General features: G+C 46.2%; 1 protein-coding gene across 1 annotated transcript in view; it reads right to left on the bottom strand.

The window, feature by feature from the left end:
* VWDE (von Willebrand factor D and EGF domains) overlaps positions 1 to 14,990 on the bottom strand; it is a 207,195-nt gene that overhangs the window by 15,756 nt on the left and 176,449 nt on the right. The window contains exons 28-30 of the mRNA XM_082259055.1: positions 11,691 to 11,786; positions 8,727 to 8,822; positions 8,510 to 8,613 (exon numbers count right to left, since the gene is read on the bottom strand). Of these exons, the coding sequence (XP_082115181.1) occupies positions 8,510 to 8,613; positions 8,727 to 8,822; positions 11,691 to 11,786 (296 nt within the window). The remainder of the gene's footprint in view (positions 1 to 8,509; positions 8,614 to 8,726; positions 8,823 to 11,690; positions 11,787 to 14,990) is intronic.

Raw genomic sequence — 14,990 nt, 5'->3', positions numbered from 1 at the left:
AGAGTAAAGGGACATGTTCAATGGACATTTGTTGTGTGAAGAAAAAACATGGGCTATTGAGTGTCTGCTGTAGGATCAGCAACGTTTGCCCAACAGTAGGTTGGAGACAGACTCCGTAGGTAGGTTCCTGTATGTGAGAAGGGTGCCGCCCACAGTGGCAAGGATTTATTTTGTGTTTTATTTTTATTTTGATGTTTTTGAGGCTTGCACTTGTGTGAAGTAAATTGCAAGAATAAACCAAACTGTTGTTTGCAACCACTTCTCGGCTATCTCCCTGTGTAACGAATCCCCCCAAGGGGTCATCCACGCCCGCCACCGAGCTAATCTCCCACAATAAATAGATTTTTGTAAGATCTTACCGTAAAATCCTTTTCTCTTAAGCTCATTGACAGACGTAGTCTTCTTGATTCTCAAGAGCTGGGTTATGTTGTCTCCGCAGGAGTAGGACTAGGCAGAAAGACAAAACGTTCTGGCTCCACCTTAGGGGCAGTCCCTGAGGGTATATCCTCCCTCTCTCTGCTACAGGGAATCAGTTCTGTTCTAAAGCAGTAACAGAGAATTTAACCCAACCCAACTCAATGATAGAGGGGCGGGTACTACGTCTGTCAATGAGCTTAAGAGAAAAGGATTTTACGGTAAGATCTTACAAAAATCCATTTTTCTCTATCGCTCATTGACAGACGTAGTCTTCTTGATTCTCAAGAGCTGGGACATCCAGAAGCAGTGCCACAAATGAGGGGTGGGATTGACAAAATCAAATCCAATCTAGAAGGCCCAACCGGTGCCAAACTAGAAGTTTTAAAGGCTCATTATAAACAAAGAATGAGACTAAAAGAAAAATTTCCAACGGAAAATCCCTCGAGGTAGACCACTGGTCTCCTCAAATTGCGGCCTGCAAAACCTTGCGGCCAAACGAGGCATCAGACGATGCCATTACATCAACTTTATAATGTTTTGTAAAGGTATGCACCGACGACCAGGTAGCCGCCTTGCACACCTGGACCACTGACGCCTGATGGCGAAAGGCCCATGACGCACTAAGCGCCCGAGTGGAGTGCGCCTTAACAGGGAACGGGGGCTCCCGACCCTTAATAGAATAAGCCTGTACTACCGTCTGTCTGATCCATCTGGAAATGGTCGCGGCAGATGCAGGCAACCCCTTTTTGGGTCCATCCGGGATCACAAAAAGTGAATCCGTCTTGCGAAACAAGTCTGTCGTTTTCAAGTATACCCTGATCGCCCGGACCACATCCAAGGAGTGTAAAGCAAACTCCCGAGGATGACTGGGCTTAGGACACAGGGAAGGTAACACAATTTCTTCATTCAGATGAAATTCTGAAACCACTTTTGGTAGGAAGGATGGATTCGGACGAAGAACCACCTTATCTCTATGAACCACCAGATATGGTGAACGACAAGATAATACGGCCAGTTCTGACACCCTGCGTGCAGAAGTAATAGCCACCAAGAAGGCCACCTTCTGGGACAACGTAGGTAGAGGAATCTCCCTAATATCTTCAAAGGGAGGTTTCTGAAGAACCGACAACACTAAATTAAGATCCCAGGGGGGTAACGGCGCGTGCACTGGCGGAGCCAGATGTCGCACCCCCTGGATGAAATTCCGCACCAAGGAATGAGTAGCCAAAGGCTTCTGAAAGAAGATAGCTAATGCTGAGACCTGACCCTTGATAGTACTCAAGGCCAGTTTCTGCTCAACCCCTTGTTGCAGAAAAGCTAATATTCGACTAATCGAATAAGACCGAGGACGGAACCCCAAAGGTTCACACCATGCAATGTAGGACTTCCATGTGCGATGATAAATCTTTCTGGAAGTCGCTTTCCTTGCTTCAACTAGAGTAGGAATAACTGAAGCTGACAAACCTTTGTCCTTCAGCACCTGGGTCTCAATAGCCAGGCCGTTAAAGCCAGCGATCGTAAAGCAGGATGGAAGATCGGTCCCTGAGACAGTAGGTCCTCCCTGAGAGGAAGTCTCCATGGGACGTCCGCCACCAGTCTGACCACGTCGGCGTACCAAGCTCGACGAGGCCAGTCCGGAGCTACCAGAATTACTGGAATTCCTTCCTCCTCTATCCTGCGAAGAAGTCTTGGCAGTAACGCGAGAGGAGGGAAGGCATACATTAGCTGGTATTGCCCCCACGGGGCGATCAGTGCGTCTGCGGTTTCTGCTAGAGGATCGCGGGAGCGAGCCACGAATCTCTGAACTTTCCTGTTGAATCGTGATGCCAACAGATCCACATCCGGGGTGCCCCACCGTAGGCACAACTGGTGGAAAACGTCTGGATGGAGGGACCATTCCCCCTGATCCAGAGTCTGACGGCTGAGATAATCTGCCTGCCAATTCTCCACCCCCGGAATGAACACCGCAGAGATTGCTGGAACAAATCGTTCCGCCCAGCGAAGAATGCAAGCCACTTCTTTGGCCGCTCGGACACTCTTGGTGCCCCCCTGGTGATTGACATAAGCCACGGCCGTGGCATTGTCCGACTGGATCCGAACCGGGCTGCCCTGGAGCTGCTCGGTCCAGTGAATCAGACAAAGTCTGATCGCTCTCAGTTCCAATACATTTATCGGTAACCTGGATTCTTCCGGGGACCAAAGTCCCTGGACAGATAACTGACCGAGAATTCCTCCCCATCCGGATAGACTGGCATCCGTGGTCACTATCGTCCAATATATTGGCAGAAATGACTTTCCCTGGCTGAGCATCGGAGACCGAAGCCACCAGACCAGAGACTCTCTGGTCTGTTTGCTCAATCGGATCTGATTGTCCAGGGATTCTGGATTCCGATTCCATCTGAGAAGAATCTCTTGCTGAAGAATTCGGGTATGGGACTGGGCAAATGGGACTGCTTCGAACGAAGCCACCATCAACCCCAGAACCCTCATGCAAGTCCGAAGGGAAGACCAGCTGTTGGACAGTAACAACTGGACTGCTGATTGAATCTTTCGGAGTTTCCCTACCGGAAGAAAAACTCTTGTCCTGACTGTGTCTAGAATTAGACCCAGATATTCGAGCCTCTGGGTGGGAACCAGAAATGACTTTTGCTGGTTCACCAGCCACCCGAATTCCTGTAAAGAAATCATAGTAATTTCTATGTTTTGTAGCAAGGTCTGAGGAGACACTGCATGAAGCAGAAGATCGTCTAGGTAACCAAGGATCGATATGCCTCTTTGGCGCAGAAGTGCCAACATTGGGGCCAACACCTTCGTGAAGACCCGCGGAGCCGTGGCGAGACCGAAAGGTAACGCCACAAACTGATAGTGGTTCTCTTCTACGGAAAAGCGTAGAAACCGCTGATGTCCTGCGAAAATGGGAATGTGAAGATATGCGTCCTTGATGTCTATGGACGCTAGGACATCCCCTGGATGCAGGAAGGCTGCTACTGTGCGAATGGACTCCATTCTGAATCTTCTTATGTTGACAAAAGAATTGAGTGCCCTTAAGTCCAGAATTGGACGCACTTTGCCCTCTTTCCTGGGTATTGTAAATAGGTTTGAATAAAACCCTTGAAACCGTTCTGTCCAAGGAACGTGGACTACCACTCCTTGTTGTAGTAAATCCGTGACTGCTCTCCGCAGATCTTCTACACGATCCGGGGATAGTCGAATATTGGAAGGGAAGAATCGCGCCGGTGGGAGAGATCGAAACTCGATCTTGTACCCTGACCTTATGACTTCGCAAACCCATTTGTCCGGGATTCTGGAAAGCCATGGATCCGGGAACCGGCGAAGACGTCCCCCCACCCCAGTTATGGGTGGGGGCGCACCTTCAGGCTTTAAGGATAGAAAGTATTCTCATGCTCGGTGCCCAGTGACAGCGGCCATCATCCCTGATCAGTATATACAAAAAGAGTTCCCCTTAAGGTATGGGACTATAAATGCCGCTGGACACTGTATGCTATGTAAAAAATAACTTTATTGATACAAAGGAACATGTAGTGAAAACACAATATAGAGAGAAACACAAATACACATACAGGGCATTAAAATTGCATGCATTTGACAGACCGAATACCGAACCAAGATGTGGACACTCAGGTACATAGGGCAATCGTGGAACCGGAACCGACCCTACGCGTTTCGGGCGTGAAAGCCCTTCCTCAGGGGTCACCCAAAGTTACCAGATAGAGCACCTAGTGTATCTAGAAAGGTAAAGCGATTTAGTAAATTGTAAAACAGATATCTGTGTAGTTGCATATCGCCTAGTGTATCTAGGAAAACAGAATTGCTTCGATATACTTTCAAACAGACATTTGTACAACTATATATACACAGGCCGACAATTGTGAACTCTGTCTTTGGATATCAGCTCTATAAGGATCGACCTACCCTTTGTGTCCAACCAGTGGATTGGATCGGTCTGTCGGATAAAAACGGTATTGCTACCGTGTGGAGGGATGCCCAAGTTTTCCCAGAGCCCGGACAGGGCATAGAGCTCCGTAAGAGTATGAAGAGTATAGTAGCAGTAGCTGCCCGGAGAGATCGGCAGGGCACCACGATGACCAGTCAGTAGTGGCTCAACATGGACCGCTCACATGTAAAAGGGTATAAACATTTGTGATACCTAATGCAAAGAATATAGAAGTACAACACCAAGGGTTGGAATAACTAGGAACAGTAATTCCCTGTGAATTTGACTTAGACCCCTTTGGGCATCCCTCCACACGGTAGCAATACCGTTTTTATCCGACAGACCGATCCAATCCACTGGTTGGACACAAAGGGTAGGTCGATCCTTATAGAGCTGATATCCAAAGACAGAGTTCACAATTGTCGGCCTGTGTATATATAGTTGTACAAATGTCTGTTTGAAAGTATATCGAAGCAATTCTGTTTTCCTAGATACACTAGGCGATATGCAACTACACAGATATCTGTTTTACAATTTACTAAATCGCTTTACCTTTCTAGATATACTAGGTGCTCTATCTGGTAACTTTGGGTGACCCCTGAGGAAGGGCTTTCACGCCCGAAACGCGTAGGATCGGTTCCGGTTCCACGATTGCCCTATGTACCTGAGTGTCCACATCTTGGTTCGGTATTCGGTCTGTCAAATGCATGCAATTTTAATGCCCTGTATGTGTATTTGTGTTTCTCTCTATATTGTGTTTTCACTACATGTTCCTTTGTATCAATAAAGTTATTTTTTACATAGCATACAGTGTCCAGCGGCATTTATAGTCCCATACCTTAAGGGGAACTCTTTTTGTATACACCTTCAGGCTTTGGACGGTTTATCTTCAGGTCTGGAGGGGGCGGGCTTTTGCTTGCCCGACCAACGACCCCTGACGCCTCCTGCAGGAGCTTTGGAGGACTTAATTTTTTCACCCGCGGGACGAAAAAACCTCTTGTGAGCAGAAAAGGAAGGCCCTCGACTTTGACGAGTTCCTTTACCTTTAAAATTTTGCGGTAAAAAGGTGCTCTTTCCACCCGTGAGATCCTTAATGATCTCATCTAAGTTGGCTCCAAATAGACGCTCTCCTAAAAAGGGGATATTAGCCAATGCTTTTTTGGAACCTTGGTCGGCTAACCAACCTTTTAGCCACAGTGTACGCCTGAGAACCACTGCTGAGACTGATGCTCGCGCCAATAATGGAGTGGCGTCTAACGCCGCATCACACACAAACTGTAACCCCTGTATCATTTGTTCCAACAAATCTGATACCGCCTGAGGGACCTCTTCTAAGTCCCGGCGTAACCACTTGGTCCATTCAGTTACAGCCTGCGAAACCAGACCAATAGCTATTATAGGTCTGAAAGCTGATCCAATCAAGGAAAACATGGTGCGAGACATAGCTTCTATCTTGCGATCCACTGGATCTTTAAAAGACGGAGCGTCTTCTAGAGGAATAACCGTGGCTTTATTCAATCTAGCAATTGGTGAATCCACCACAGGTGGTTCTGTCCATTTCTTAATGAGGGTTTCCTCAAACGGATAACGCCTGTTAATGCGTTTAGAAATAGTAAAAGTGCGTTTTGGCAGACGCCATTCTTCTTCGATTGGATTGCCAAAACATTTGGGCAATGGAAAAACCTTCGCCACTTTGATGCGTTTTTTAGTCCCAAAAGGGATTTCAGTTTCAGCTATTTCCGATGGAATACCCTGTAATCTTAAGGTTTCTTGAACAGATACCATGAGTGCGTTTACCAACGCTTCCTCTCGGGCTATGGCTGATGCCGAAACATCCTCCTCGCTGTCTGAAGAGACAGTACACGAGACACCAATCCCAGATGAGGTGCCTGCAACTGCAGAAATAGGCTCAGAGTCTGAATCCGAGGTTTCAGATAATAAGGGGTTAGGCGGGGGTCGCTTTCTTGCGCCCTGTCCCTGACAAGCCACTTCCACCCGGGACACAAAAGTTTCCATAATAGCTGACAATGATTCAATTGTCAGTGGGGTGCTGGAGGATCCTGCAGACCCCTCGAGGGGATCCGGAGGAGATACATGAGTGGCAGGGTCCATGTTAATTCAGGACACCTTTGCCAGCAAAAACAAAAAAACTTTTTTTTTTTTTTTTTTTTTGTGTGTCTCCCCCTAGCGCAATAGCGCCCCTCAGAGTACCTGCTTCTCGATCCCAGAGAGAGAGAGAGGGACCCCCAAGGCTCACCAACCGATGCAGTGAAGTTTCCAACCAACTGCAGTCAGCGTCTGTCTTTTACAGACTGGAAGGAGCTGTTGCTTTTTCCCGGGTAGAAGAACGTGGCTCCGCCCCCTGTGTACGCCTTCCGGCGTTCCCAGCTCTCCACGAGGTAGCTGGGCTCACGAAACATGGCCGCCCCCATAGAAGAGACATAAGACTCCAAAAACATGGCGGCCGGCGTGACCTGAGGACATACATGCACCTGGTCTACGGCAAAATGGCGGCGGACCGCCGAAATCGTTTTCCCAGCACATCCACCTGCATCTCTGCTAAGAGGCGATATATGGATCTACAGGAGATACACTACAAATAAGGTAGGATTATACCTCCTATGTCTGCTGTAATGTTACAGTCTGCTGGGTAGAGTGTTAGCTCTCAAACCAAGTCCACTTCCCACAAACACATGCTGTATTACAAGGGGGACTTAATAGTATCAGATATATACTGACCATATATGGAGGGGCCCATAATTCATACTGCCTCATAACGAGGAAAGAAAAAAAAAAGGGAACGTTTACTCACCATACCGAACCGACAGGCACCCCCTCTACACAATACCCTCTCCACCGGGGTGGGGGGTTGTGGACCACTCCGGACGCCTCGACTCTCTGGTTCCTGGCGTCCAAGCGAGACTTTTAACTCGCAAGGTCAGTCCCTCCACTGGGACTCCGTCGCGGCCGACCCAGCGCGGAGCTCTGGTCTGCACGCGCTCGTAGGCAGAAACCGGGGTGACCACTGGATCTCAACATCCAGCCCGTCGCCCGGCCCCGCATACTTACTTGAATGTGTCGCGGCCGACCAAGCGCAATGCAATGGTCTGCGCGCGCTCGTAGGCCGGCTGGGGTGACCACAAGTGTCGCCCAGTCCGGCATTTTTGCTTGAAGATCTCACAGGAAAAACACTGGAGAAAAACTACCTAAAAAATGTCTTTTTCTAAAGAAAAAAGTCTTGCCAGGACCAAAAGATCCCAGCAAGGAACTTAGGTCCTTACTCCTGACTAGACAGAAAAAAACTGATTCCCTGTAGCAGAGAGAGGGAGGATATACCCTCAGGGACTGCCCCTAAGGTGGAGCCAGAACGTTTTGTCTTTCTGCCTAGTCTTACTCCTGCGGAGACAACATAACCCAGCTCTTGAGAATCAAGAAGACTACGTCTGTCAATGAGCGATAGAGAAATATATATATATATATATATATATATATATATATATATATATATATATATAAAATGTATATATACATAATAAGTACAGTAAAACTGCAGGAAAGGGCACTGGGGGGCAAACTAATGTGAATTTATTTTATTTTGCATTGTATCAGTGTGTTTGTGTGTTTTACTTTTGAATTTTCCGCCGGTCCCACCCCCCTACGAACGTTACGTCGCAGGAGACGGAAGCCGGGGCATAGAGCATCAGGAGGAAGATCCGGCCGCCACACACCGCCGGGATACATCGCTGGATCCCGGTGACAAGGTAAGTAACCCCTCTGCCAGGATCCAGCGATCTTCCTAGCGGTACCCCGAGTGTGGCTCGGGGTTATTGCTTTTGGCACTGAAATTTAACCCCAAGCCACACTCGGGAATACAGCTAGGGAGGTTAAGAAGGTGGTTGCACGCTCATTCCCTTTTTTTCTGGCCTGCCAGGCTACATGCACAGATAAGGGTCTGGTGTTGATTTTTTAAAGGGACCCTACACTTTTTGTTCTTGAGTTTTGCATAGGGTTTCTCCTCAAAATCCATACCAGACCTCAGGGGTCTGAATTATGAGAAATCCTACGAAAAGCCTAGGTGATTGTTAACAACTACTACTAGATATACTGAGTATTCATAAAAAAGCACCCATCCACTACCTGTATTCTCTGACTGCACGTCATTCCAGTGTATCCAGGGCGACAGGAACATACGTTGGGTGAGATACATCGACCGCCATATAAACACTTGTAATTACACACGGCTGAAATAACACAGAAAAGCTGATGAACAAGGAGACATTTTCCTGTCTTGTGATATAAATGTATATAAACAAAGATCATGGCACAGCGTCGTGAGATACAAAGCATTACTTACGGCTCTGGCACTGAGCCCCTTCCCATTCCGAGGGGCACTGGCATGTGTTGGGGCCAATACACTCACCGCCATTCTTACATTTCTGAAGACATATTGCTGTGGAAATCAGAGACCAACATTTCAATTAATTAAGGTAAATATACAGTGGAAAGAAAAACACAGTAAATGCTATAAAACGTTATATTGAATGTAAGAATGTATCAGGTTCATTTTCCCTGTGTTTTCTATTTAAATAAAGGATAACTATATGTTTTTGTAATTAGTTAAAGTAACAGAGCTTATGAGGTTTTCAAAAGTCCCATTGTTCTTGTTTTATTGTGGAATGGCAGAACTCATATATAGTATACAGGTGGTGGCTAACTTTCTTGATGTGGGGGGCCTGGTGTGTGGCCCTCCACATCACTATAGGGCCGCACATAAAATTCAGTGAATAATCAGTGTCAGAGACAGCAGACACACAACAGGATATAGTCAAAGACTAATAGTATGTCACAAGAGACTGTGGACATGATACAAGAGATGGTCAGGGACTGCGGACATTGTGCAAGTAATGGTCAGAGACTGTGGACATGATACAGGAGATGGTCGGAGACTGTGGACATGATACCAGAGATGCTCAGAGACTGTGGATATGATACAAGAGATGGTCAGAAACTGCGGACATTGTAAAGGTGATGGTCAGAGACTGCAGACATGCTACAAGAGATGGTCAGAGACTGCGGACATTGTAAAGGTGATGGTCAGAGACTGCAGACATGCTACAAGAGATGGTCAGAGACTGTGGACAGCATACAAGAGATGGTCAGAAACTGTGGATATGCTACAAAAGATGGTTAGAGACTGTGGGCAGGATACAATGCTATACTAATGGATACTAATGGTAAAATACAAGAGACTGTGGACATGACACAGGAGATGGCCAGAGACTGTGGACACGATACAAGAGATGGTCAGTGACCGTGGATATGCTACAGGAGATGGTTAGAGACTGTAAACATGATTCAAGAGATGGTCAGAGACTGTGGATTTGCTACAGGAGATGTTAGAGACTATGGACATGATGCAAGAGTCAGTCAGAGACTGCAGACATGCTATAAGAAATGGTCAGAGACTGCGGACATTGCATAGGTGATGATGTTTAGAGACTGCAGACAAGATACAAGAGATGGTCTGAGACTGTGTACATTGTACAGGAGATGGTTAGAGACTGCAGACATACAACAGGAGATGGTCAGAGACTGTGGACAGGATACAAAAGATGGTAAGGGAGTGTGGGCATGATAAAAGAGATGGTCAGAGACTGAGGACATTGTACAGGAGATGGTCAGAGACCGGGGGCATGGTACAGGAGATGGTCAGAGACTGTGGACATGGTACAAGAGATGCAAAATTGTAAAAGTATGGCGCTCAACAAAAAATGAATCACAATGTGAATTAAATAAAACCACAAACGTGCTGATAATGGAAGTGAATGTGTCAAACTTGGTGCTCAATCAATAAAGAGTGACAATAAATAAATCAAGTCTCTGGTGCTCAAAAAACATCCAAACAGAAAGTCCAAATAGCAGCAGCTGATGGAAAATCCTAGACTTGATAGGAGTGTAATCCTTAAAAGCCTCCACCTCCACACATTCACCCAGTGCAAGCAAATTTATATGCTTACCAGAAATATAGGACCCCTTGATTATAGGGGGGTCACTAAAACATATTCCTTTCAATCTGTGATCCAACCAAACCATACATCAATGTTAAATTGGCGCTTGGTGTAGAAAAACGCTCTCTCGCCATAGAAAGTATGTAGCCAGACCAAGAGTTAAAACAGGACCATGACATGGATAGAGAGACAAAGAAAGGCTCTTATGGCGCAGTATCTCATGACAAAACCGTTTAATAGTTTTAAAATCACACTTACTACATCCAAAGTATAAAAGAGCCTTCAATGCAGGAATCTCGGTTACAAGGGGTAGGAACGCCGCTTCGGCGTTCCACCTGCGTTCCTCTTGACCCGAAGTTACGATCTCACGTTCCCGACGTACGTTTCGTCAGTCCGTGCTGACATCATCAGGGGATCTTGAACGTGTGGAGGTGGAGGCTTTTAAGGATAACACTCATATCAAGTCTAGGATTTTCCATCAGCTGCTGCTATTTGGACTTTCTGTTTGGATGTTTTTTGAGCACCAGAGACTTGATTTATTTATTGTCACTCTTTATTGATTGAGCACCAAGTTTGACACATTCACTTCCATTATCAGCACGTTTGTGGCTTTATTTAATGCACATTGTGATTCATTTTTGTTGCAGCTCACAAGGTTGAAAGCAATTTCACAAAATACACAAATCCACATTTAATTGAGTAATATTTATCACATTCATTTGCGCAGGTTAAGTTGGTGGTTTACACCAACTCCCCTCCCTTCATGATAAAAGAGATGGTCAGGGACTGCCAACAAAATACAAGAGATAGTTAGAGGCTGTGGACATTGTACAGGAGATAGTCAGAGACTGCAGACATGCTACAGGAGATGGTTAGAGACTGCAAGCATACTACAGGAGATAACTAGAGACTGTGGACAGGATACAAGAGATGGTCAGGGACTGTGAGCATGATACAAGAGATGGTCAGAGACTGTGGAGAAGATACAAGAGATGGTCAGAGACTGCAAACATGCTGTAGGAGACTGCCAAAGGTTGTGAACGTGCTATAAGAGTTGTTGGAGACTGGGGGCATGCTTCAAGAGGAGTCATAAACTGGAGACCTAATACATGAGCCTGTTGAAAATCACTGCCATAACAGGGCAATAGAGAAACACAGATTCACTACTGCATGGGGCCCCAGGGCAGATAAAAAAAACCATAGTGCCACATGCGGCCCCCAGGCTGCAGGTTGGGCAGTAGGGTAATATACGATTACACACACATGTACAGTACATATAGATCCTGTATTCATTGAGAAATCCCCCTTACGTGTATTGCATCGCTTTCCTTTCCAGCCTGATGGACAGGAGCAAATATTGGGACCGACACACTTTCCTCCGTTCATACATGTTGGGTCACAAACACCTAAAAAAAGACAATCCAGAGTATATAATTTATATCCTGTGTGGACAGAATAAAAAACAGAAGTGTGCTGCAACTACTTGTCTTCTGGATTTCTTTACATTGGAAGTGAATACAAGGGTTATCCTCTACTTGTGTTGTCACACGACAACCTTTCAGTTTTCATTTGAGTTCTGCTTCCTATGAACTATATCTCCCACTCCCTCCTCTCTGCCTTATTTTTCTCTCTGTCCCACTCTTTTTCATCTCCCTTCTACTTCTTAGCTCCTTGGACAATGTTTTGGGAAAAGGATAATATAAAGGGAATAGGAAGTGGGTCCAGAAATGTTACCAGGGTAAGGAATTATATAAACTGGGATAGGAGATGAGTCAATGGAGGAGATTTACACAGTTCTCATGTTCCTCTTAGTCTGTGACATATTGTGCTGCTATTTTCACCTTTGGCTCCTCTTCTTACAGTAGAATGTGGAGTTTCCCTTTCTATTCTATAGAAGTGGAGTCTGGGATGAGATATGAGAGTCTCTGGAAATGAGTGTCCCTCACTGATAAGATAACAATGTGGTCCCTATCCTTCAAGACCCATTGGTAGAATCTCAGACACAGTCTACTCTCCTTGGGCTTGTAGGTCTGTCTGTACCATCCTGATTCGATATCCAGGCTGTATGCACTCTGTACAGGCTCAGGGTCTGTGTGTCTTTGGGGTCTTGTAGCATCTCCAGTTATAGGGCCAGTTTGTAGTCTCCTTGTAGTGACTGGTAAGTCGTTTCTGGGAGTTTATTTCATATTTCAATTCTTTGATACTTTTTCTTTGGAATTGTTCATTGTGTCCTTTATTTGAGATTCTGTCAGGCCACATTGTTGGGAGGTTTGGATGAACAGTTCTGGTGAGTTGTTGCAGGCCGCATGGGTTGTGTTGGTCTTTGTTTGTCAGTAAAACTTTATGGTCATATAAGGCAGGGCTGCTGTTTTGTTAGTGGTCCATGTGTGATATTAATTGTACTTTCTTCTGTACTGCAAGCTGTAGATGGAATTTTCCCAGTTCAGTCCAGCAAGCAATGTTGGAGGTGCTCCATTGCACTTGGAGGAGATGCTTCCAGAATTCCGGATGGAATATTTCTGTTGGGCTGGAGTCCTATTTGGATTGGTCTGGGTTGGTGACAGGGCCCCATACCTCACTTCTATAAAGGAGGATTGGGGTAATGACACTATTATCACTCCAATGACACCTTCTTTCCCACTCTCCTCTATCTGTAGCCTCCCTTCCTTTCTCTTTATTTATTTTTATTTATTTTCTTATTATCTCTATCTCTCCCCTGATTCTTTCTTCGGTCTTTCTTTCTTTCTTCGGTCTTTCTTTCTTTCTTCGGTCTTTCTTCGGTCTTTCTTTCTTTCTTCGGTCTTTCTTAGGTCTTTCTTTCTTTCTTTCTTTCTTCGGTCTTTCTTCGGTCTTTCTTTCTTTCTTTCCTTTCCCTTTCTCTTCTCCTTTGTTCATTCTTCCCTTCTCCTTTCTCCTCTTTTGTTCATTCTTTCCTTCTCATTTCTATTCTCCTTTGTTCTTTTTTTCCTTCTCCTTTCTCTTCTCTTGTTATTTCTTTTCTTCTCCCTTTTCCTCTTTTGTTCTTTCTTTCCTTCTCCTTTCTTTTCTATTTTGTTCTTTCTTTCCTTCTCCTTTCTTTTCTATTTTGTTCTTTCTTTCCTTCTCCTTTCTCTTCTCCTTTGTTTTTTCTTTCCTTCTCTATTCTCTTCTTTTTAATTCTTTCTTTCCTTCTCCTTTCTCTTCTCTTTCATTTTCTTTTCTTCTTTTTTTCCCCTCTTTTCTTCTCTTTCCCTTTCCTTTCTCTTCCTTTTCAACATTCTTTCTTTCCTTCTCCTTTTTCTTCTCCATAACTTTACCTTTATTTTTCTCTCTCCCTTACTTCTGTCCTGCTCTCTCTCTCAGTGGCGGCCGGTCTATAGGGGGCGCAGGGGCGCCGCCCCCCCCCCCCAATCTCCATGGCCCAATAAAAAAAAGGAAGAAAACTAGGGGCACCGGACTAACTGGCGGCTATGGGGGGGTTTGCACCCCACGTGCTTGAAGCAGAGCCGCCGATTGGCGGCCTTCTGGGGGTAATCGGGGCGCAGAGCAATGCGCCCCGACACTCCCCACTTTCCGGATGTCCTGGCTGTGATTGGTCCAGTCTCTATCCTGGACCAATCATAGAGGACATCCAGGGTGACGTCGCGTGGGGGGCGGTGCGTGCGTTAGTCACGCACCGTCCCGACATCAGAGAAGAGGGCAGCAGGCGGCGCGCATGCAGGAAGAACCGAAGAAGACGTCCGGTGGAGCGTATGGAGGAAGAAGAAGTCGACTCCCGGGCAGCACGCCAGGGAGTCAGGACGGTGACGGGCGGCACACATGCAGGATGAGGACTCGGAGGAAGAAGACATCCAAGGCAGTGGCACCAGAGGTAAGTGATGTCTTGGGGGGGGCACGCTCGCTGGTCACTACATTGACGGGGGCATGTATACTGGTCACTACATTGACGGGGGCATGTATACTGGTCACTACATTGAAGGGTGCATGTATACTGGTCACTGTGCATTGAAGGGGGCATGTATACTGGTCACTGTGCATTGAAGGGGGCATGTATGCTGGTCACTGTGCATTGAAGGGGGCATGTATACTGGTCACTACATTGAAGGGGGGATGTATACTGGTCACTACATTGAAGGGGGCATGTATACTGGTCACTACATTGAAGGGGGCATGTATGCTGGTCACTACATTGAAGGGGGCATGTATGTTGGTCAATACATTGAAGGGGGCATGTATGCTGGTCACTACATTGAAGGGGGCATGTATACTGGTCACTACATTGAAGGGGGCATGTATGCTGGTCACTACATTGAAGGGGGCATGTATGCTGGTCACTACATTGAAGGGGGCAGGTATGTTGGTCAATACATTGAAGGGGGCATGTATGTTGGTCAATACATTGAAGGGGGCATGTATGCTGGTCACTACATTGAAGGGGGCATGTATGCTGGTCACTACAGTGAAAGGGGGCATGTACTCTGGTCACTGCATTGAAAGGGGGCATGTATACTGGTCACTACATTGAAAGGGGCATGTGTGCTGGTCACTACATTGAAGGGGGCATGTATGCTGGTCACTGCATTGAAAGGGGGCGTGTACTGTGGGGTTTGTGCTAGGGGGCCTGTACTGTG

This window comes from Pelophylax lessonae (assembly GCF_965119305.1).
Source record: "Pelophylax lessonae genome assembly, chromosome: 5".
In the NCBI taxonomy this organism is placed as follows: Eukaryota; Metazoa; Chordata; class Amphibia; order Anura; family Ranidae; genus Pelophylax; species Pelophylax lessonae.
Note: the sequence above shows the minus strand (reverse complement) of the source record. Positions and strands in the feature narration are given on the sequence as shown.